Genomic DNA, 25,736 nt, shown 5'->3' with positions numbered 1-25,736 from the left:
ATTTTTAATCTGGATTTTACTCCATATTTTAATTATTTTCTATTGGACGAATACTAATCTGTATTTGCCCAATAGAAAAGAATACAAATTCTCAGGCAAATCCACAAAAAATAGAGCTTGTTATGTTTTTGAAAAACGGCTGTAAAAATACAGCCATATGATTAGCCCTATAGATTCATATTAGCTCCGTGTTACAGTCCCTTCAACACGGATGGTATATAGAGTAAAAATACACTGATCTAAAAACAGCCTCAGGCTGCATTCACAAGAACGTATATATACTTCGTCCGCATCTGCAGGGGGGGGGTGGAAGAGCCAGGAGCAGGAACTGAGCTCCCGCCCTCTCTCTGCCCCCTCTCCACCCCTCTGCACTATTTGCAATGGGGAGGGGCGGGGGCGGGGCTCATTCTCGACACTTAGCCCCACCCCCACCCCGCCTCTCCCCATTGCAAATAGTGCAGAGGGGCGGAGAGGAGGCAGAGAGGGGGCGGGAGCTCAGTTCCTGCTTTTGGCTCTTCCATCCTCCCCCCCTGCAGATGAGGACGACGTATTTCGGCTCGGCGTGAAAACTGAGCCGATATACGTTCGTGGGAATGCAGCCTTAGGGCGCCTTCAGACGCGTCCCTCTCTGCAGGGGGAGGAGACTGGAAGAGCCAGGAGCAGTGCACTTAGCTCCGCCTCCTCTTCGCCCCTCACCACTACTTGCAAAGGGAGGGGCGAGGCCTATTGCAAATAGTGGAGAGGGGCGGAGAGGGGGCGGGAGCTCAGAGCACTGCTCCCGGCTCTTCCAGCCTCCTCCCCCTGCAGAGAGGGACGCCGTATATCGGCACTCAGCTGATATACGGTTGTCTGAAGGCGCCCTTAGGGTTTATATACACAAGCATATACGCTTCTGGTATTTTTGTTGCTCGGCTCCGAGGATGGAGGTGAACATCAGCAATCAGCTGGAGGTCTGAGCACAAGTCTCAATGAGGCCTACTTAATGGAAACAATAAAGCAAAGACAGTCATTGAAGAGAACAATGCTGTGAAATCTGTAGTCCCGTAGTGTAACTTGCTAAGGCCGGATTCATATGACTGTAAGGCAACTCTCACACATCCGTCTTTTACAGCGATTACCGCGGCATTTTGAACACCACGGTAATCGCGGTATAATGCTCCCATTGATTTCAATCGAGCCTCGCAGACATATGTTCAGTCGCGGCGCTGGATGGCGCTTTCCAGCGCTGCGATTTTTGAGAGCTGTCTGCTCTGTTTCTGTGTTTAGCACACCTCATCACCCATCACAATGATGGGGTGCGCTAAACCACGCTGTCGGCTGAAAATAAAAGAAAAATAGCGGCAAAGCATCGAAATCGCAGTGTTTTGCCAAGCGCCTGTGTGAGAGCGGCCTAAGTGTATTTGCACGTTTTTGTGTTGCATTTTTGTGAAAAATGGGTGTTGCGTATTTGCACACACATCGGTGTATTTTACTGTATTTTTTGTGTGTGCAAATTGTGCACAATTGTGTGCGTCAAAAAAAAACATGCGCCAATGCTCAGCCATTCAAATGGCCATTAGTTTCATGAGTGCAAAACATTCTCTTTCCTTCCTTTCACACATTGTTCTGTACGAGTTTGCTGATGGCAGTATTTTGGTGTGCTCCTCCCCCTTTTTTTCTGTATCCAACCCAAATTTCATATATAAAGAATTTTTATCTAAAGAAAATAGAACATTCTGTCATTTTTATGCAACAGAATTGCGCATGCAAAATATGAGAATAAACTATAAAATCAACAGGTTTTATTTTCTGTGTATTGTGCGTGCAAATTTTCTGTTGCGCAAATACGTTTGCGTGAATCCGGCCTAAGAGATGTAGTTCTTTGCCATTTTTGTATTCTGACGCGTTCTGATGTCTCCTTGGACTTTCACTACATAAACTACGTTATTGTACCCCTTTTTTTTTGCCGAGAAGCACTTGTTCTACTCCTTCTGTAGTTATGGGCTGATGAAGACGCTGGGAATATTTGGTGCTTTCCATTCCCCATATGATAACTAAATGTGTAGCGTCCACTAGGTGGCGCCATTGTCCCAGCCTAACTCTAGAATCATATTCACAGCGGCGGAAGAAGTGAGCAGAAAGCACGACGGGCAGAGGCGGCTGAGCGGAGGATCTGGTGAGTAGATGGGGCGGGGGTTGTCTGCAGTCTCCCCCGTCAGCCCCCTCTTGTGTGGGGGCAGTGCTGTCACTCAGCGGCGGACGAGGCCTGCTGTCCCCGGCGGCCAAGGCGGAGTGACAACACAGCAAGTGTTTCCCGGCGGTGACGTCAGCGGTGCACTGATGCTGTTACGTCACGTGTGCAGCTGTGTGAGCAGGTCACTGACCCCCTGCCCTCTGGGTTAGGGGTGAACATGGCAGGTTAGTAGGGTCAGCAGGCTCTGTACTTAGAAGTTTCCTACATTCTTGGAACTCTGCATGCCAAAGAATAAAAGCAGTTGAGTACAATAATAAGGGGTAAACTAAAGGATGGGGGGGCCCTGGTGCGAACGTTTAGCACCACACCGTGACTAAGGCCTCATTCACACGGCACGTGCAATTCTGTTTAGTAAAAAACACAGTTTTCACTGCGTGTGTGAGCGGATTTGGCGCAGATCTACGTTTCTTTATGTTCATATTTACTACGTTTTCACGTGCTCAAAAAAAATGCACGATTGATGTCGCTTTTTTTCTTACTTCCTCTGGCAACGTGCGTAGAAAATGCAGTGAATCCGCATGCAGCTGTGCATGCGCTTTATTTTCATGCAATCCACGGGACTTTTAGTGGGAATTTCAGTTCCTGATAAGGACCTAAAAAGGACATGCTGAAATTTATTTTTTTTTTTTTTTAAAGTGCAGAAAAAAATACATGTCCGAATACACCAATACAGATGGTCCCCTACTTGCGAACAGGTTCCGTTCCAGGAACCTGTTCGCAAGTACATTTGTCTGCAAGTCTGAACAAATGTTTGTATGGAGCGGGATCGCGGGTGGATCCCGCTCCATACAATGTCGGGTGCCGGCTTATATTACAGCGGACACCCGGCGGCTGCAGTTACGACAAGCTACACCGCTCGTCGGACTGTCAACACTTTAAATACCGCTGACAGCGGTATTTAAAGTGTTAACAGTTCCGAGGAGCGGCGCAGGGCTCGTCGGAACTGCTGCCGCCGGGTGCCGGCTGTAAGAAACAGCCTGCACCCGACATTCAGGGGGCCCGTACAGCGTCCCATGATGAGATCGCAGGACGCTGTGCGGTTGCTAGGCAGCCGGGGACCTCTTGAAAGGCCTCAGGGCTGCCTATGCAGAGTGCCTATCAAGTGCACGGCTTGCTAGGCGCTCTGCATAGACAGCCCTAGGGCCTTTCAGGAGGCCCCCGGCTGCCTAGCAACCGCGATCTGACCGGACAGGCTTCTATCAGGCTTGTTAGAAGCCTGCCCGGTCCCTGCACTGTAGGATGTAATGCCATAGCATAGCATCATACTGTGCAGGACAGATTGTTCGCATCTTGTGAAGTTCACAAATCACAGTGGTATGAGATATCTATATAGTCAAAACTAAGGCCGTCACAGATACAGAATTTAAAATGAGAATTTTATTAGAAATTATTTAAAAAGTCAAGGCCTACTAACGAAAAACAATTACATAAAACATATAGTAACAGGACAGACAGATACGCAACAGGGGGATCCTGGGAAGGGTAAGGGAGTGAGAGATAGGTCAACAACTCCCCAAATCTTCCCCAAAGTCGACAAGAGTCGACCACCAGCAGGCGCTCCTGGAGATTACTCCTAGCACTCCTCTTTGCCTTGCTCTATTTTCTCTCCCTCGCTCTACAGACTATTATAGCTGACTCTGTCCTATTAATGCAAGCCGTCTAGTTAGCTTAAAATTGCATTTTGCCATTGTGGCAGTTACTAGTAGCTTATAGGCTGAATTGGGGTACTGTTCCCCGCATGTGCATCGTTTTCACATGACGCACACGGTGCACAGCTACTATACTCTATACCAGAGTTACACTTATAGGCTGATCTCAGTGTCTAGCTGCGAGCCAAAAAGATCCAGTTGTAATTATCTCTGGATCCTGAATGATTAGAGCACGCTGGGGACCCAAACTATCGGTAGGGTTCAAGCACTATATATAAATGAGGCAACTTGGAGGATTTCTTTAATTGAATAGTGACAGGCGTATTTTAACCATCAATCTGGTGATCATCTCTGATAGAAAATTCTTTTTTGCTTACTCAAGGGCTTATTGCTGTCCGGCTCCTGATGAACTATCGGCTATTCCGATAGAGAAACGCGTCGAGCAAAAGTCATATCAGCTGAAGAGCATAAGTTGTATGAACAATAGCAATATAGAGCATAAGCTATATCAACCGAAAAGTTTCTATTATACTGGTTTGAAGAGTTATCAAAACAGAAACTGTGCAAAGAGTGCAAACAATGCACTAAATGATAAAGTGTAAATAATGCACCAAATGACACCGGTTCAAATATTAAAATCACAAGAGTCCCAAACAAAACAGGCTGTTTGATTCGTACCACATATATATCCTTATTGAATAACTGTCTCCTTTTTGAGCATATACAAACCACACAACAGCCTAAGTGCTATACACTTACCTGGATAGAGGCTACGGTTCCATCTACTAAATATAAGTGACTCTTGTCGACTTTGGGGAAGATTTGGGGAGTTGTTGACATATCTCTCACTCCCTTACCCTTCCCAGGATCCCCCTGTTGCGTATCTGTCTGTCCTGTTACTATATGTTTTATGTAATTGTTTTTCGTTAGTAGGCCTTGACTTTTTAAATAATTTCTAATAAAATTCTCATTTTAAATTCTATATCTGTGACTAACTTGTGAAGTTCGTAACTCGAACGTTCGCAAGTCGGGGACTATCTATATAATCAATTGGTTTTGTATGCTGTCCATATTATGTCCGTAGAGAATATGGATGTAAGGGCTTGAACAGATGGGTGTGATTATCACGACTGTAAAATGGGACAAGACATAACGAATGATTTCAATGGTTTCTTTCTCACTGGCAGGATTGTCGGGCATTAATAGTACACGTGAGAAATGATAGGTTCTACCTTATCTTTCTCGCATGTAGAAAAACTACCATCTGCCCACTTTTTTTTCTAACTCGTTCTTAATAGCTTGAATTGTAAGGGGAAAAAAACAGTTCATGCGTCAATACGCTTCGTAGCGTTTCACAGAGGCGTAACTTGAAGCTTCTGGGCCCCAATGCAGAATCTGTAACAGGGCCCCCAACTATAATGCTTTATTCATAGTACTGGGCTTCTTATATGGAGAAAAGAGGCCTTATGGGCCCCCTAAGGCTTTTAGGCCTGGGGACAACCGCATCCCCTATAGTTACACCAGCGGCGGTGAGTGTATTGGCGTATGCGCCCATCTGTTTAAACCCTCATACTGACAGACATGATTTCTGTGTGAATGAGCTCTAAGATCATCATACTGTCTAGATAATTCTCCCATACAGTGACTAAATAATACTACCGTACCGTGACTGATTGGACCGTACCATGACTAATAAATATCGCTGTACCCTGACTGATAGTATCACCCTACTGTGATTAAAGGCCGGCTGGTGTTGGCGACGTCCTAGGTGAGGGACAAGCTGTTGGCCCATTATAATAATTAGGCAAGCCCTTCTTTTTATCACCACCCATTAAGTGATAGAAAAGGGAGTCTTGCTATATGATAATGAGCCGACAGCCAGTCCTTCACCTATGACAACTCAGATCCTTTCATTTTACCTTGGCATCATAGGAAATGAAATGCGCTGTAGTTGGTTGCTATGGGCAACAAAGACATAAGTTCTTTAAGGCAGCTTTCATAAATCTGCCCCCTGGTGTTCTCCCTGCAATAGCGAATAGTTATTGTGGAAGGCTATGTGTGAAGCGCAACAATTAAGGAAATACAAGAAGACTTCGTCAACAAGTACCCTGCTACAAAACCACCTGCTAAATGTTGTATTCAAACCCTGGTTCAGAAATGGCGCCAAACCGGGTATGTCACAAACATGAAGAAACCGAGTTCTCCATCAGTACAGATATCCAAAGCGATCCACAGCGGTGTGAAGAAAAAATAGCCCTCGGTGTCCCAGTAGTTGGAGTATCACAAAAGATATGTCAGCGAGGGCTGAATTCTCTGAACCTGAAGCCATACCAGAAAGTGTGTGCCAGAACTAAAAGAGATCAACAACACTAAAGACGTACGCGGTTGTTAACTGTGATTGCTAGAGGGCTTGGAGCCATTGCTTGTATTTTTTAATGGGCAAAACATGGTTTTATTTATCAGATTACTTGGATTCACAGAATATGAGGTACTGGTCTAATAGAAATCCCCACCAGACTCACAAAACACCACTGCAGGACCAGGAAATTGATGCGCGGTGCCAGAAACACAAGTAGTGGGCCTAATTTTCTTGAATCAGCTGTGAATATGGTAGGTTATTTGGACATGTTTGAACTTTTTTAAGACCAACTGAAACTAGAAGAATGGATGTACGGCTTTTTCCAACAAGATGGGGCAGCATGCCACACTTACTGGCACAGTGTCATGAGCTGTTTACGGAGAAGCGAACTGTGAACAAGGGGTTATGGTCACTACATTCCCTGGATTTGTCCATATGCGATTTCTATCTCTGGGGAAATTTAAAGCAGAAAGTGTACACCAATAATCTGCATACTCTGGATGAACTCACGGAAAGCATCACAAACACTATCCTCAGGATCAACACTGAAGAGCTGCAGGCAGTATCAGCCAACATGTTGCGAGGTGCCCACAGGTGCATAGAAGTGAACATGGACCACTTCCAGCATCTGCTATAACATGGGTAAAGCAATAAAAGTTTTGGAAAAAGCAATCCACTTCTTGTTCTCCCTGCTGCAGTATTGTCGGAGGCAGGCTACCTTTCCATGGCCCACCCTCTACATTATATGCAAGAAGCAATTACCAGAAACTTACTTTAGAATAAATTCCAGTGGATGAACTTACAAGAATTAAACGTGCTTGTTCGAGTAATGCCATATATGAACGGAATGTAACTGAAACTAAGAGAAGGTTCATATCACGTGGTTACCCTAAATGTTCACTACGGCGGGCAACTAATGTTGTGTTACATAAAAGCAGAAACGCCTTATATCATCCGCCTATGATACGAATTACCAGTGTTATAAGGAAATGCCAATCATTACTTTTTCAACACAATATGGTAACTTCATTATCAAGCTGAGATAATGGCTCATTGCTTGGGAGGAGGCGTCCATGATGAGGTTGCAGGTCCTGATCATATTCATTCTCATGGAGCTGCTTCACTGTCTCTATAGATGCAGCAGTGGAGCAGAGGGGAAGCTGGCCATAGTTGGTCCTGCACATGGGGCAGAATACAGCCCTGTCTGTGCCTGGTGTGGAGTCACACTACATTGCAGGGAATGGGCCACCAAGGTGTTGTTACGCAGAGCAGGAGGAGTTCAGAGCAGCATTAGTATGGCAAAAGGGCTGGGCTTCTAGCTTAGGGGCCCGGTCATAACTGCGACCACTGAGACCCCTATAGCTACACCATTGACTATAATGAATTATGCCAAATTTATCAAATAGCGGATCCTACATAATGCATGTGGAGCTACTCTTGGCATAGTAGACACATCTTTTTTTTTTTAGCACCATCTCACCTCACTAAGAAATGGTGGTTGTCTATAAAAGTTTGGCACGGCCATAGTGAGTTTAGTAGCCACACCCTTAATTTATCAAATACATGGTACATGTTGAAGAGTTAAAAATGGCACATCATTGTCAAAATGCTCAAAGGGTGTTCATATGTGACCATTGCTGATATGACCAATTGTAAACTGACCACATTTGGTGGAATCCGTGGAGCAAACGTAAGAATCCTGTCTAATATAATTAGACAATGTAAAGTTCGACTGGACAGACAGAAAATGCCAAATTTATCACAGTGGCACGTGCTAATAGAATCTTGCCTTCTTTACACCACACATTTGGTAGTATACTATGAACCAAAATCAGTTTGTGTACCTCTTTGCAATTAATTTTTTTTCATATGCTTGGGGTTATAACTTTTTTCCTTTGCTTGAACCAAAAAGGAATTTTAAATGCATATGTCAAATATATGCAAGTGTAAAGCATTAAGTTTCCATACGTCACCCTTTGAAATCTATGTAAGAAAATTGTGGAAATCATGCATATTCTATCCACCAAAAAAGTAGAGAAACGGGTAGAAAGACAAACTTACCGTACTCAAGCATGTACTCTTTTGAATGACATTTGGCCCAACGAAGTATGTGGGTCGGTCAAGGAATACTTCTATTGATATACAAATATATACGTTGGGTGGATAGCGGAAATGGGATGTGAACAGCCCAACATGCTCAGCTTGTGCCCTTCATTGTTGAAATCTGTGCCCGCATCAGGACTGGACACATAGCTAGTATTATAAGATCTTCTATTATGCTTTGGTACTATGGATAGTGGCAAACCAATCCAGACTTATTGGGAGCTCAGGCTAGATGTATAACAAAAATATTTCACAGAAAGGGTTGTCCAGGAAAACATTATGAAGGCACCTCAAAGTTCTGGAAGAATATGAAAAAGCCATAGTCACCTCACTCCTAATGCCTTGTATGATGGAGGCTAAATTCACATTAGTGTTTGGCCTCTGTTTCCGTTTTTTTCCCCATTGATTGCAATGGGTTTTTAAAAAAACTGAATGCTTTCCGTTTGTGTCAGTTCTATTTTGTTTTAGTTTTTTTACTGGAATAACTAATTTAGCAGACATTTATGGGCAGTTTCAGACGAGCGTATGGAAACACGTCCGTAATATGGATCTGTACAATGGATGTATTCCAGATGACATAGTAGAAGTGTATGTCATCAGTATATTCACCAGTATTTGCCCAATCGAAAAAAACAGCAATATGGAAGCAGATACACAAGAACTGTCTTAAAAAAAAAAATCAACAAACAGCGATAGATAACTTACCGAAGGTTGTGATACAAACGTCATACCAATAACAAGCAAATTTTCGATTTAGAACACCAATATTCATGTATAATATCGAGTGCAGAGAGGGGTAGAGTGACTTCGGTGCCCGGAAGGTTAGTTAGTCGGCTTAAGTATATGAATATTTCATAGCAGCACGGGACGATAACGGGAGTGACATGATATAACAGACTTCCACCTAGTCTCTATAGTCTAAAGGCAATGTACTAGTCCTAGTTGGCTTTACACAATGATGGAGAATTGTATGACTATACAAGCAAGTGATACTGATTGTCACATGCCTTTCTTCAATATGCTGTGAAATGTCTATGTTATTGTCATTTGTACTTTGTACTATTTATAAAACCTAATAAAAAAGAGTTATAAAAACCAAAAAAATAAATAAAATTAAAAAAGTTTGAAAAATACAGCAATGTAAATAGATGCATCGATTTACATTAACTCTGTATTAGGGCTCCTTCCCACGGACGGATTTCCGCTGCGTTGCCCGCAGCTATTAGGTTCTATTGAACCTAATAGCACAATGCTTACGGTGCGGAATTCCACCGTTGAATTCCGCACCGTAAAACCACCCGTCCTCACCCACGGCATGCTCTATTTGCCGCCGGTGTACGCGCGCACGGCTTCCATTGCAGTCAATGAAAGCCGTCCGTCACGCTATCTTCCGCTGTGCTACAGCGGAAGATAGCGTGAAACTGCTTTCCCGCCTACCGCCAGCCATGTCATATGACGCGGCTGGTGCGTCATGTGACACTGTGGGCGTGTCATATGACGCGGCCGGCCCGTCACGCGCTCTATTGCGCATGCGCGCCGAAGCGTCATGCGGGACGTAGGACGCCGGATCCGCAGGTAAGTATTGGGGTCTCTGGGGGGCGCCGTGACGGGCTCCGCCGCGGAATTCCGCGGCGGAGCCCGTCACGGCCGTGTGAAGCCGGCCTTACTGTCTGCAGAACATGGACCAAATATGGAGCTAAAATAGATTAATTTGAAAGTGGTCTATTTCAGTTTTATTTACTCTTCTCTACTCCAAAAACGAACAGACAGGGTTAACGGAGGCAAAACATTAGTGTGATGGTATCACTTGACTAGTGGCGCTACGCTCGGTGCAGGCTGCTGGGTACCGGGTGAAAGGAGTGCAATCACAGCTAAAGACTGCAGAGGTGAGCGCTGTATCCCCTGAAATCAGCTGCCACATCAAAAGTTGTGGATTTTGACTCTGTTTTGGAGGCGGAATTGCTGTGGAATACCTGTTGCGGACATTCCGCAGCATTTCCACCCTGTGTAAACACACACTTATATTCTCTATAGACTTGTGACACATCCAGCTGCACCAAAAAAACACCATGAAAAAATGACACTCATACATGTTGTTTCCCATAAAAACCCTGTATGTGGAACCAACTGTATGGTTACTTTTACAGTCTTTGACAATAAGTGTCTCATGCAGAATAATGCATAGGGATTCATGTGGTTTTTAAAGCAGCCTATCATTTACATATACACTACACACAGACAGGCATGCATGGACAGACAGCACTAAGGCCACTTTCAGACGACTGAGAAAATCATACGAGATTTGTGTGTTGAAAACAATGGGAAACACATGTCGATCCTACTTGAGGATCGCTACTTTCGTGAAATGAGGTGGGTTTTGACACAACAATGCCTCGCACCCACGGTGAAATGGCACATTTCTCAGTTCAATATATTTCATTTATGTTGTATGCTTCCCAAGTGTCTAGAAACATTTAAAGAGGAAGAAGAAATACTGTATTTTCCGTGACTGGGTAGGTTATTTTGGAGCACTTTCACAGCACTCTTATTTTAATTTTTCTTTTCACAAGCATAATTTTAGCGCAGCATAGGCACGTGAAAGATCGCGTCTAATAGAACCAATGGTTTCCTATAAAATCGTTCACGTGAAGGAATTTAAGACGCACAAAAAGCTTGCACCTTATAAAGATAGAACATGCATCTGCAAAGCTCACATCTAAGGTCTGTGCTGCGAGAAAAGATAGGACCTGGCCTATCTGTGGTTCGTGCTGTGCAGGAGTCTCCATAGACTCCTATGGAAGCTGGATAACACGCAGCTCCCGATCGTGTGATTGGGCAATTTCACTGCTAATTAAAGGGGTTGTCCCGCGCCGAAACGGGTTTTTTTTTTTTCAACCCCCCCCGTTCGGCGCGAGACAACCCCGATGCAGGGACATTAAAAAAAACAGCACAGCGCTTACCTGAATCCCCGCGCTCCGGTGACTTCTATACTTACCGGCTGAAGATGGCCGCCGGGATCCTCTTCCTCCGTGGACCGCAGCTCTTCTGTGCGGTCCATTGCCGATTCCAGCCTCCTGATTGGCTGGAATCGGCACGTGACGGGGCGGAGCTACACGGAGCCGGCATTCTGCACGAGCGGCCCCATTGAAGACAGCAGAAGACCCGGACTGCGCAAGCGCGGCTAATTTGGCCATCGGAGGCCGAAAATTAGTCGGCACCATGGGAACGAGGACGCCAGCAACGGAGCAGGTAAGTATAAAACTTTTGATAACTTCTGTATGGCTCATAATTAATGCACAATGTACATTACAAAGTGCATTAATATGGCCATACAGAAGTGTATAGACCCACTTGCTGCCGCGGGACAACCCCTTTAAGCTCAAAACTTAATATTTAAAAAAATCGTCCATTCGCGCGATTTTTAATTTGGTATAGCCGCAATCTTTTGAAGCGCCTAAAACCATGCTCTTGTGAACGAGGCCTTAGTGTAAAGTAGCACTAATGTAACAGCAACTGAATGAGCAGCTGGTTAGGGGCTTACACTGGCGTTCTCACCGTGTCGGGTGGTGATTGTCACCAGGTGCCGTGCTGCTCCTTCCTGCACACTTCTAGCTTATCTCAGCACATCACTTGCAGGCAGTCATTAAAGCTTAAATGCAAAGATTGTGATGCTGTTTTCTATTTATTGTTGCTGTAGCTAAGGGAAGTGCTCAGTAGATTTTCTAAATATGTAATCACATCAATGTGGTTTAAGCTTCCTTCCTGTTGCCAGCAGTACTTCCTCTGTAGCTTGGAGGAAAGGCCAGAAACACAGCAGAAGTGCCACTGAAGCCGGCAGTCTCTTGCCAGACAGCAGTGCTGACAACTTGGATGTAGTCTCAATACCCTGAACAAATGAGTCTTCAGCGGTATTACTCGTCTCAGCTAAGCAGGTAACCATTTGTGGGTTTCATTTTTTGAGGGGATTTGGCTAAATTGTAATGTTTTATTTGTAAAAAATCAGTAAAGACAATTTACAAGTAGTGACAGTTCTTATAGCTCCTGGCTTGGTCAGGACAAGTGCAATGATGGTTCCTAAATATTCACTGCACCATCTAACTGCAAGAAAGGAAGCGGCAGGAGAAGACGGGGTGGGGTGTCGATTTGTTCATCTGTTGAGTCCTTTTAGCACAAGGATGTTGACCAGATTTTCTTTCTAGCTGATTATAAAAGTAAGCAAGTGAGATGTCATATACAAAAACACCATCAGTTGTAAGGCAAATTCCAGTACAAAGAAGCTGAATGTATTGATATGAGTAAGCAGTTGCCTAAATTAAGATGGAAAGATTGATGAGTGCAAGATTCATAAATATATATATTCAGATGGATAGAGAAGGGAAGAAAACAAAGGTACTCGACATTGGGTACATACAATTGGATTGTGCAGCTCACTGGTTAGTATGTATAAATCAATGTGTAGCCTACGTTTAATGTATTGTGCTCTTGTTAATATTAATTAGACTTTATATGATATAGTACAAGCAAATATAAAATGTAGATTTAAAGATTTGTATTTTCATTTGTAACTGTTTACATTTTTAGCAGAGAACATGATTTCTCCCTTTTTTTTTAAGCCTGTAAGGGACACTTCTACAATTAAAGGGGTTGTCCCGTGATAGCAAGTGGGGTTATACACTTCTGTATGGCCATATTAATGCACTTTGTAATATACATCGTGCATTAAATATTGGCCATACAGAAGTTATACACTTACCCCCTCTGGTGCTGGCGTCCCCGTCTCCATGGTGCTGTCCAAAGCTGCCTTCTTCCTGGATTAGACGCACTTGCGCTGAAGGGGCCACTCCGGCGTGCTCGCGCCGCACAGGCCCTGTGCGGCGCGAGCACTCCTGAGCCGGACAGAAAGCGCAAGCGTGTCTAATCCAGGGAGAAGACAGCTTTGGACAGCACCATGGAGACGGGGACGCCAGCACCAGAGGGGGTAAGTGTATAACTTCTGTATGGCCAATATTTAATGCACAATGTACATTACAAAGTGCATTAATATGGCCATACAGAAGTGTATAACCCCACTTGCTGTCGCGGGACAACCCCTTTAATAAGTACCCATCACAGACTGGACTAACTAAAATAACTTTTACTAATAAATTATATTTTAGTATCTATGAAAAACACAAATACAGTAACTAGGACGAACACCTAAACTTTCCAATAATGTGGTTATATCTCAAAAAATAACAATGATCAATGCAATCAGTATGCTTAGAAACCTTTACTCTCTTTATAGGTCGAGTGACTATCCTAGATGGATTGCAGAGAGACCTTATTAATCTTGGTCTCTCAGCATAGATAAACTGTCTCTGCAAAGTTAGCACCCTATCAGAGATTTTAATAATAAGTACATTAGTTGAGAGCCATATAGACAATTCAAGTGAGCCGAGAGACTGATATAAACGTGGTTCTCAGCTCCTTGCGAGTATCAAAAATGGGGAAAGGAGTGTTATTTATACTATGTTCAGAAGGAATGTCAAATGTCAAGCAGTCCATTATACAATTAATAAGTACCAGCATTTATTATAATACATTCTAACATTCTATGTTGGGGGAATGTAACCTTGTTGGAGAACACTGTCAGTATTACAACAAGTAAAAGTAGACCTCTGTTTGTGCAGGATTTTTGTTTTGTTTGTGAGAGTAATGCACCTGTTACATATGTTACATGCATTGATATATATATAAAATTATTTTTTTGGAGAGAGAGAATGGCAAGAAAAGGGGTTAGGCAGTGCTAGTTTTCCCCAAGAGCCCTGCCATATGTGTATTAGACTGCAGAAAGTATAGATCTCATCCAAGGAAAGCTGGATGAGATATATGGATGTCCCCAGCAAAGCAGAGTTTGCCAAGACTATAGTAAGTCATGTTTCAGGCTTGGATTTTATGGGATGATGGGCAGTTTGGTTAAGGAACATGTCTCCCTCCCCCCCCCCCCCCCCTTCCCCCCTCCTCCTGTCCTGTATGGAGTTTTCCTGTAGCCCACAATCAGTACAGGTGAAGACCAGATCATTTCTGAGGTTTAAAGATGTGACACTGCAAACCTTCACGTTTTTAAGTGGTTGGTAGAATGTCATTCCATGTAGTTAGGCCGTCTCATGTTTAGTTAGCATTTAGACAAGCAGGAGTTACTTTGGCATTTTTCTACCTGAATGTAAAGACTATGTGTTTATTTTGTGCAAAAAGTAAACACAGGCCAAGTTCTGAACTTCCCTGTCATTATCTCTGACTGCATTTTGCCTATCCCTAGGGAGATAATCTTACATACGCTCTACATATCATACATAAACTGAATGACCACTGTGCTAGAGATACCGGCCTTTTCACAATTGGAGCTTTCCTGTATGGCTATTAGACACATGACCTCGAATGGCAGCATAAAATCAAGTGAGCAAGTTTAATGTGGGTCAGTTTTAGTGTGAACCCATATTTGAATTGGAAAATTGAGCAATCTGAGTGGCCATTGGTACTGGACTAACAGGGCCAGTCTTTAAAAAACTACAAACTTTGTGGTATTCTTATGCTATGGTGTTGAGAATATAAGCAAATTTTTTCAAAAGTTCAAAATCGCTTCACAGTTTGAAATGTACCTTACCCAGGCCATCCATGTGAGGAGTGCAAAGGACAACGCAAATTACAGCACTTCCATAAAAGCAGAATCTTCTTTAGTATGTCATCATTGGTTAAAAGTCCCAATACAGCGCAATGTTTGCGTGTTTCGAGCTACACAATAGGTCTTAGTCACATGCTGTGATCAAGAGCTAGTGAGTAGCTCGAAACATGTAAGCATTGCACTATGTTTGAGGATTTGTAACCTGTGATGATATAATAAAGAAGATTCTGCTTTTAATGAAGCGCTGGACTTTCCTCTTTGTTGTGAGTATACAGTGACTTGGAATTAGAGGAAAAACAATGAGCAGAAGGCCATCCTGTGGGCGTAAACAACTTATCAGTGAAAGGAGTTAGATGAGGATGTCAAGAATTGTTATGATGAACAGGCAATGCACAAATGTAGCCATATACAGCGCTGGTGCTCCAACTAACTTGTCCGAATACACAACTCGTTCCTTTGCATGTCTTGGAGAAACAGAAAAGCGGGACTCCAGTGAGCAAGAGAGCATAAATTGGATCACTGAGCAGTGAAAACACTGCATGGTCAGATGAATCCAGATCTCTGATGCACATGCTGATGGGAAGCTTACAGTCTGGCACAGGCAGCATGAATCAGCTATTCAGAGCATATCATTCCCTCCATCTGATATGCAGTAACTAGAAGAAGCTACCCTGTCCGCGTGGGCCAGTATTCCTGCAGAACCATGTAATCACCTAGTGGAGTCTATGCCATAGCAAACCGATGCAGTTCAGAAGGCTAAAAGAGGTTCAACACGCTTCTAGATGTTTGACTCTAATAAAGTTGCCATTTGGTATGTGCATACAGTATATGTGTGTATGAATGTTGTAGTATTATCCCTATTTATTTGCATTGCTAGATCAAACTAACTTTCCCAGTGGTCTAACAGTTGACACTTTTTTCATCCTTCAAGCTGTAAAACTCTGGATATCAAGGACTGAAAAATCATATGGGTTTCGTCATCTCCTGAATAGTAGTTGCTCTTCATGAAAATGAAGTCTTTGTTTTGCGTACCAGCCTGTGCCTGCTGACAGGGAGTCTTGAACTGACCATGTACTTACTGCTTGTCTGTAAAAGAGCCATGACCAGCATGAGTGATATGGGTGAAGTGAATATTATCCGTTGTTACTCCTAAGCGTGTCTTTACAGAGGACGATCTGTCAGGCAACGTTGTCCAACAAGTCGTCCCAGCGATAATCATTCCTGGCCTTTTACACAATAACACGCATTGCTGACTGGATCGAGTCGGAGTGGGCTGAGGATCGTTCTGTCCCGTCCGCCTTCGTTCACAATAAGCAGGCAGTTGTGCAAAAGTGAATGGCTCCCTGTTTACACCGAATGATACATTATTCAGTTTTCTATATGCAGAAACTGAATGAGAAGTGAATGACTTCTCGTTCGGCATTCAGTTGGTGTATGGATCTGTCGGATGCATACGTAGTGCTATTTTTTCTTTTTAATCTCCCGCTTTCCCGCGGATCCGCGACACAGCCACAATAAAAGCTGTGGGTTTGCCGCGGATGGGACGGCTTCCACGGACTTCAATGGAAGTCATCCCTGTGGGATCTGCAGGAAAATAGATCCGCACGCCGGGAAAAAAAATCACATCCACATGCTTTTAGTCGCCTTATGGATGTTAATGCATCTTCTAGAACTGCGGATCTCCCACACAGGAGACACGCACAGATTTTATAATTAAGATCCGCCGTGGACATTGGGCCTTAGGCAATTATGGTGATTGCCAGGACAAAAGATTTTAAGCAGGTTTAAAAAAACTTTTAAAATTTACACAGGCTATTACTTGACAAGCATTTGTATTTGTTGAATCGAAAAAACAAAATGCAACCTGGCCATAAATTATTTGCTTAAACATGATCACTAATACCCTTTAAAGAGGTGATCTTGTCAATAGAAACCCTGTGTACATTCCCTGTAAAGACATATTTACGTCGCAGAAGTAGTCCTTTGCTTGGAGCCCTCCCTCTATTAGCCAGAACAGAAAGTCACTCTGTTAGAGTGGTTCATAGTCTAGTCAATTCAAGCAGTTCATGTACTATATTTATGGCCATTCGTCTGAATGTCTGCCATATAATACTAAATTTTCCCTGCAGCCACAGAACAGGAAATCTGTCTATTCATAGCTGACTTTGTTGGGGGTGCAGGAACTGGACTTGCAGTGATGAACTGATCACCACCAAGGCTGCAATTGCAAAAGAGATGCTTGTCACACATTCATGTATCACTTGGATTAACAAGCTATGGAGGCTGAAGGAGATGAATAGTTATGTATCATAAAAGAACAAATCCTGGAAGAACCGCACACCACACATCCGCTGTGCAAGAGACTGGCTGCCCCATAAATATTTTATCTTTTTACCTACGACCATCCATGCAGTGTTACTTGATCACATTACATACTTGTATAATCAGTTTGTGAAAATTCATTGAAGATTTGCTTTTGAAGCATTATGTCCATGTTCAAATTTAATTCCTGACCTCAATTTTCACTGCAGCGTTACAGATTTCCAATTTCTTCAGTAAATCGTTAAAATAGGTAAGTAGCAATGATAGGACACAGCATGCTCACCTATCCCACTCTTTTCACTAGTCACTATCGCTTGGATAATGGCTGAATGGCATCTGTCTGTGGATAATACCTTTTAACTATACTATTATGAATGAGCATTGCACCATCGTAGAAAGACCAACCTCCATTCTGGATCAAATGTGATTTGTTCTCAATAAGAAAAACAAAGTAATCTTGTAGATATGATGCCTTTTAATGGCCAACAAAAATACATGATGTTACAGGGAGCTTACGAGACTATTTGGGTCACCTGCACAAGGGGCGGATTCTTGCTGTGGAATCTGCGGCGCGGGGGTCCGCATCGCAGGTCTGCAGCAAAGATCGTCCAGCATTCTATGGGAAATCGATTCTTCCTGCACATGTGCAGAAATCAATTGCGATTTTCGTTCGCAGAGGAAAAATCGCAGCATGCACAATTTTGTCATGGATTCTGTGCAGACGGCTTTCATTGTAGTCAATGGAAGCCGTCCAACCTGCGGCCCGTCCGCAGTTAACATTGTAGACAGGTTGCGGATTCTGTGTCATCACTTAGTAATGGCGCAGGGAAAAAAAGATTTGGGAAAAAAAATTCTGTGTTGTGCATGTCCGACCAAGAGCCACTAGGTCCATCCACAGTACAGATGAGGAACAGAAATGACAGGTATGCGCAGATGCCGCTACTGTCAGGATTGGATTCTGCTACAGGTTCCCGCATGCGGAATATGGCTCTGCCGTGTGCGGGCGGCCTTAGGCCTTTTGGTACCAAACTTTTTTTCTTTCTACCATACAGATTACATATGTAAATAGTATAGTTGTCTATTACAGTTTTGTATGTTGCAAATCTATAACATAAATATTCTGTTCTGTCATTCACATATCCCCTGGATTATTAAATGGGTATTCCCACAATCTGCCATTTTTACAAAAAGCCCAGTACTATAACGTGTATAAATAGATTTCCTAATGCCAAAATAAATGTCCTCCCTTTGTATGTACTTGGCGCCCGTTTCATCTGAGCATACAGCCTTCTTCATAGAGCAGAATGGGCGGTCCTGCTTCTAATATCACATGACTGCTGAGGAACTATAGTTTCCAGCCGCACAATGAGTCTCCTCTGGGCCACGAGCATCTTTCCCCAATTAAACAAATGCAAGCCTTCTTCATATCTCACCATAGCTCTGTTTCCATCTGTCTATATTGAGTTCAGATGTGTGTGTATAATATATAGAACATGCAAACAGTGGTACAGTGTGTCTTCCTCTCCCAGTCCCAGCACTTTTTCCAGGACCATTTGTTATATACACACCACTCTTGCATTGGATTGCTGCAATACCTCCCAGGAGGAGCTGACAGCTTATCTTACTGACGACTGTCCCGGATCATGTGCTCTGTAACCGTTCAAAACACAGTCTGATATAAGTTACAGAGCGTAGGAACCGAGACAGACGTCAGTAAAATAAGCTGACTGCACTAGCTGGAACATGTTACAGTACTTCAATGCAGATAGGAGGCTCTGTTCATCATGTCCTTAAGTCTACTATCACCACCCACACACACATACATACACATTCAGTATCACTTTCCCCTTCTACTAATAAATATGCATGCCTTTATCTTCTGTTACTTCTGTTGGTGGGCAGTGTATGTATCTTCAGTGTGTGTTCCTCTGAAGCTGTCAGCTGAGCAGCGGTTAGTAGAGGCAGGCAAGAGGAGGCAAAGCAAAGAGACGCTAAGGTTCTCTCTGTTTATTCTCGCCCAAGCTGAAGATGGGGAAACCACACATATGTGGTTTCCTTGCACAGAGGAGAAAGCGATTCCATTCAAGCTCAGGAGGAAGAACTGTGCATGCTTGACCATCCAGAGAAGAACTACTGGAGGATGTTTCCAGTAGCAACTGCTGGTAAATGCAGTTCTGGCACAGTCTTTTGGGAGGGAGAACTCAATAATGGTGCATTTCTAAAAACAGAACACACTGAGACACCAATGTAATCTTGGGAATACACCCTTAATGCATTGATTATCTTACATTGTTTTACTTATTGGCCACATATAACACTACCATTAAATGGACATTGACAGCACCAAACATGCTTCTATTAAACTGAACCAGCAGACTAGCCTTTGAGTTGTGAGCCTCATTATATTCATATTTTTCTTTAACAGCCATATGTATGTCTTGATACTAACTATACTATAATTCACAAAAATGTAAGCTATAGTAAAACATTATACCTTTCCTTTTATTTGAAGCTTGGGGCTGGCATGGAGCTGGAGAATTATGAGCAGCCTGTTGTTCTGAGGGATGAGAATAAACGAAGAAGGCGAAAAATGAGACCCCACTCAGCAGCGACATCAAGCATGTTTTCCATGGAGGCAATTCCTGTAGAATTCATTTTACCTACTAGCCATAAAAACAGCAAAGTACAAGACACAATTCTATTAGAAATTGCTGGTAACTGCACAGTTGAACAAATGAAGGCACAGGTCTGGATGAGTGCAATAGAGAAGAGCCACAACAGTGATTTCTACCACAGGCTTGCTCCAGATCAGTTTCTCTTGCAATACCAGAAAAAGGGCCAGTGGTATGAAATCTATGACAAACATCAAGTGATCCAAACTTTGGACTGTATAGTGTATTGGAAGGTTTTGCAAAAAACTGTGGGAAAGATATATATTATCCAGAAAGAAAAACCTTCAGAAGAAACACTGGAGTATCAAAAGCAGTTAAATTATCTAATTGGATATGATGTTACTGACGTAAGTAATGTACATGATGATGAGCTAGAGTTTACCCGCCGTAGATTGGTTACACCACGAATGATTGAGTTGGTGAAAAGAGATGCCAGGTTATATTCAATGGACCCTTGGGTCACATCTAAACCACTTCCAGAGTATTTGTGCAAAAAGATTTCCACCAATAATATATTCATAATAATACACAAAGGTATGACAAGCCATACAATTCGAGTCTCCATTGATGACACACCAGATGTAATACTGCAGAGCTTCTTTACAAAAATGGCCAAGAAAAAATCATTGTTGGACATTTCAGAGGAGCATAGTGAACTGGATTTTGTTCTTCGGGTTTGTGGGAGAGATGAGTATCTAATTGGGAATGCACCCATCAAAGATTTCCATTACATTAGGCAATGTATTAAGAATGGTGATGAGATACATTTTGTTTTGGATGTTCCGCCTGACCCCTCAGAAGATAAAGTGCAGAAAGAAGAGTGGCCTCTGGTTGATGATTGTACTGGTGTAACAGGTTTTCACGAGCAGCTTACGATTGATGGAAAAGATCATGAGAAAATTTTCACTATATCCCTTTGGGATTGTAATAGAAAATTCAGAGTGAAAGTGATTGGGATTGATATACCAAGTTTACCAAGAAATACTGAGCTTATTGTTTTCGTAGAAGCCAACATCCTTCATGGACAACAGGTGCTTTCCCAAAGGAGGACATCATGCAAGCCCTTTACAGAAGAGGTCCTGTGGAACACCTGGCTGGAATTTGATATCAAAATAAAAGATATACCAAAAGGAGCTCTTTTAAATTTGCAGATATTTTGCTGCAAAGCTCAGACCGCCACAGGGAAATCTAACATACAGTCATCAGATTCAACTAGCTCAGACTCAAAATTTAAAAACCAGCTTCTATATTATGTAAATCTGCTGTTAATAGATCATAGGTCCTTGTTAAGACAGGGCGAGTTTGTTCTTCATATGTGGAGAATACCAGGTAAAGGAGAAGATCAAGGCAGCATCAATGCAGATAAACTAACATCGGCAACAAACCCTGACAAAGATAGATCAATGGCTATTGCAATAAGTCTGGACAAATACTGTCATCCTGTTGCTCTCCCAAAACACAAGTCGGTATCAGATCCTGAACTAGACAGGGCAAGATCTGAAATGCCCAATCAACTACGAAAGCAACTTGAAGAAATTATATCTACTGACCCACTACATCCACTCACTCCAGAGGACAAAGAACTTTTGTGGCATTTTAGATTTGAGGTTATGAAGAACCCAGATGCCTATCCAAAATTATTAAGTTCTGTAAAATGGGGACAGCAAGAAATGGTGGCCAAAACATACCAGCTGCTGAATAAAAGAGAGGCGTGGGATGACTGTTCCCTAGATGTTGGACTAACTATTCAGCTTCTTGACTGCAACTTTTCTGATGAAAATGTTCGAGCTATGGCAGTCCAGAAACTGGAGAGCTTACAGGATGATGATGTATTGCATTATCTTTTACAACTAGTACAGGTAATTTTCATCTAGTTCCTCCATACAGGGTTTAATTTGCATAAGCACAATGATATATTTATGTTTCATGAACAAATACTTCTTCTATTTTCTAATCTCTCTTTGGATTTGGATGCTTTCTTTATTTGTTTTGGATTAGCTGTTGGTTAACTTGTTTTCTTCAGCTACATTTTCTTTTAATCACTTCCAGGAGTACAAAGGGCAATATGAGAACCTGTCTTGAATATGCAGAAAACACACCCAGTACTTCACATTTGGCATTGTACATTCAAAGTCAGCAATATTTTGGAAGTTATTGCTACATTTCAGTTCCCAGTTAATTTCTTATGAAAAATATGGCAAATGCTCGTGGCTCATTTATGCAGGACGACACACTAGTTATCTTGATTTCTGTCTGCTGAACATGGGTAATACACAATTCCAGCAGAATGAAATGAAAATAATCTGTTTCCTGTCAGCTTCTTAGGATCAGTTGTCTTAAAGTTTTTTCTAATGAGTAAATTTGATGGCATGTCAATTACATTTTCTATAATGCCTCATGTCCATGGGCGGATTTGATTTGCGGAATCCGCACAGGTCACTCGCATGGAAGAGTCACAATTCAAAGTGCCCATAGGGAAGCATCGGCATCCGCAACTGAATTTAAGCATATAGATTTGATTTGCGGACCGTTTGGTGCCGAAAACAAATCGCAGCATGCTCTATTTCAGGGTGGATTTAGTGCGGACGGCCTCAATAGAAGCAAACAATCCGCAGTGCATCTACAGGTACAATTGTGGATGCACTGCAGATTGGAAGGTTAAAATTAATTAGGGTGGTAAGGTTACAGATTTTTTTCTGCGCAGATGAGCCGCAGTGCATCCGCTCGGCAAAACCATTACATCCGCAATCTCCCGAAAATGGTTTCCGCATACGGAAACCAATGCTCCCGTGGACATGAGGCCTAAAACTGTGATGAGTGATCTGTGATGATGCCTGGAACCTCAACAAAACTGAAAGAGAAAAGTCAGCTTAAACAACCGCGAATGACAGGACAAACACGAATAGCACCCAATGAGCCGCATTAACTATGATGGGGTCTGTTGGATTTCCATTATGCCCTCTGTTATTTTATTGGACAAAATAGCACACAGAAAGAAACTTGTGTAACACTGTAACCTGAAATGATAAAACAAATGTGTTTAATTATTTCTCATTTGTAGGCTGTTAAGTTTGAACCATATCATGACAGTGCATTATCCAGGTTTTTATTGAGACGTGCCTTAAGGGTAAGATATTTATTTTATTAATGCTTTGTGTATCTCTGGGTTAGGAGTTGCATCAGTAAGGTATTAGTCATAAGTTTATTAAAGCCGTTTAACTATTCCAAGTATTTTCTGACTTGTCAGTAGAACATGTGATATCACTGATTGTTCAGTGTCTGGTGGCTGAGAACCCACAGCAACTCATTAAATGGATGGATTTCATTCCAGCAGCCTGGGGAGAGCAGGACATGGTTGTTGGATTTCTCTCCATTTACATGAATAGCAGTTACAGAAAGTAGCTATTTATGGTGGGTTCCACTGCGAGAATAAATGTGATCACTTACACACAGGCCATATATTAAGTTTACTTAAAGTGATGAAAGTAGATATACATGCAATAAATCAAAAGACAACCAAAATATCAAGAAAGAGATGCCCATGCGAGACATGTAAGACCAAAAGATACGGGATATACAAATAGAGTATCAGCAAGATACAGAAAAACAAAGTAATATTACACTTAGCATTCATCCCAGTGGGTATGTGGAAAGTCAATCTGGAGGGAGAGGGAGTTGTCGATGTTCATCAACCCAAAAGGTCGAGAGTAGACTTTAATACCCTTCTATGGTGGACTCCCACTTGCCTTTGCAGTGAATTTATAAACTATGGATGACACATGATATTTCTACTAGATTTTCCAATAAGTCATTTTATAGTCATACTCTCAAAGGTTATGGGGCAAAGTTTTAACCCATTTAGGACCAAGCACTGTAAATTTACGGCGCTTGGTCACGGGCCTAAAGCAAACTTTTAAAGTAAAACTACGGCTGGGATTAAAGCCTCCTGCTTCTGTAATCAATCAGAAGCAGGACGGGTTGTCAGCTGTTAGTCACACGTGATAACCCGGAGAAGGAGGGAGAAGTGGGTTTTAACAGTTTCTGCCTCCTGCTTTCTTTAGTACACATCACTCAGTGAGCGATATGTACAAAAGTGGAAGTGTTTCTTCCACTATGTGAGCCCGGGGAGTCACGAGACCGCTGGGATTCCCTGCTATAATTCCGCCACGGAATTTCCGCTCGTGTGCAGGCGCCCTATGACAGTGTAAAAAAATGCAGTTCATAGCAGTAAGCTGTGTGGGGTGCATTTTAAAACTTCTCATTCCAGATTTATTCTTCACCAATTGACCCCATACTCTTTGGTAATTGTATTTGCAAATGTGCTTCCTTGACTTGTTTTATTACTCAGTTATTCCATTACCCTATGTAAATGTATGTTTAAAACCTCATTACCCTTTGTAAACTAATATTATCCAAATAAGCAAAACCCAGTATATTTAATATATTATGTACACTGTGTGCACGCATCAAGAATATATATGTATTCAACTCAAATGGAGACAAGCTGTTCTTCTATGTTAGGTTGGCATGTAAAGTCTGGGTTAAGGAGGAGCAAAAGTCTGTTCTATCTAAGAAATACTACATATGCCCCCCCCCCCCCTTTCATCACCTAGTTCCACCCCCTGTGGTCTGGCCAAGTGCTTCTCTAAGTCTTTGTTCAGCTGGTCAATGCTACACAGTAACCATATAACATGCAGACAGATGACGCATAACGGACAAAGAAACAAACGCGGGTCAGTCATACCTTTGTCTTCACACATAAACCAAAATATGCATTTACTATAAGCACCAAAACAAGTCACAAAAATAGATTTTTCACTAGATTTCACAAAAGTGAAAGTCACCAAAAAAGAACAAATGTGCATTTTTCATAATCAAATAAAAACACTATTTATTCTAGCTATTTTTGTGGATAAAAATGGTCAGCGCTGAAATAAATTTATATCCTAGCTTTTATGCAGTGATCACATTTCAAGTTATCTTTATTAGTCCTGCAAATTAGAAAAATATTAGTTCTTGCCTATGTATAGTAAAAACACCAAAAATATGTACACAATACCAAATATAAAAAATGAACTCATGTTGCTAACACTCCCTGTTTCTGCAAAAGAAAAACAAAATCAAAATCTTTCTTTTCATTCAAACCGTCCTCTACTAGAGTCATGTGCAGTGTTCTACATGCAGCTAAATTCACAGTATACACAGTCCGAACTTAGGGCCCTTGTATACAGAACAATTATCGTTCAAACAATCGTTGGATCATACAAATTTGAACAATCATTCAGTGTAAATGCGGCCAACAATTGAACGACAAACGAGAATTCATTGGCTACTTGTTCGTTTTATGCAGGCATAAAATTCGTTCGCTCATTCGCATGTTATTGTATGTGAACAATGATCATTTAGTCATTCACTGGTACAGTAAATGTGAAGGACTGCACAATATGTGAACGCATTTGCGAATGCAATAGCGAAGAATTTATCTGCATGTATAAACAAACGAACATAGGCCTCATATCCACGGGCAAAATTGAATTGCGTAATCCTTGCGGGTCACCCGCGTGGACGATCCACAGTTCAATGTGCCCATAGACAATCATTGGGCATCCGCAGGTAATTTAATACCTGCAGATGTAATTTTATCCCGACGCGCGGATCGCACGCGCAGGATAAAAATTTGCAGCATGCGCCATTTTCTGTGGATTCCCGCACGGACGGCTGCCATTGAACTTAATGG

The 25,736-nt window shown here is 42.3% G+C and overlaps 1 protein-coding gene across 5 annotated transcripts in view; it reads left to right on the top strand.

The window, feature by feature from the left end:
- Positions 1-2,089: 2,089 nt before the first annotated feature.
- The window catches only part of PIK3CG (phosphatidylinositol-4,5-bisphosphate 3-kinase catalytic subunit gamma), a 55,221-nt gene continuing 31,574 nt past the window's right edge, over positions 2,090-25,736 (top strand). Inside the window, exons 1-4 of one of the 5 annotated variants that reach the window (XM_066591944.1) lie at positions 2,205-2,397; positions 17,537-17,577; positions 19,840-21,858; positions 23,061-23,126. In XM_066591944.1, coding sequence (XP_066448041.1) covers positions 19,852-21,858; positions 23,061-23,126 — 2,073 coding nt within the window. In that variant the 5' untranslated portion in view covers positions 2,205-2,397; positions 17,537-17,577; positions 19,840-19,851. Of the gene's footprint in view, positions 2,156-2,204; positions 2,398-12,147; positions 12,277-17,536; positions 17,578-19,839; positions 21,859-23,060; positions 23,127-25,736 lie in introns of those variants that run through there. The other 4 variants (XM_066591942.1, XM_066591941.1, XM_066591943.1 and 1 more) reach the window with 4 other exon arrangements.

The sequence above is a fragment of the Eleutherodactylus coqui genome, chromosome 2 (genome assembly GCF_035609145.1).
Source record: "Eleutherodactylus coqui strain aEleCoq1 chromosome 2, aEleCoq1.hap1, whole genome shotgun sequence".
NCBI classification, from domain to species: Eukaryota; Metazoa; Chordata; class Amphibia; order Anura; family Eleutherodactylidae; genus Eleutherodactylus; species Eleutherodactylus coqui.
The sequence above is the reverse complement of the archived record's forward strand: the minus strand, read 5'-3'. Positions and strand labels throughout refer to the sequence as shown.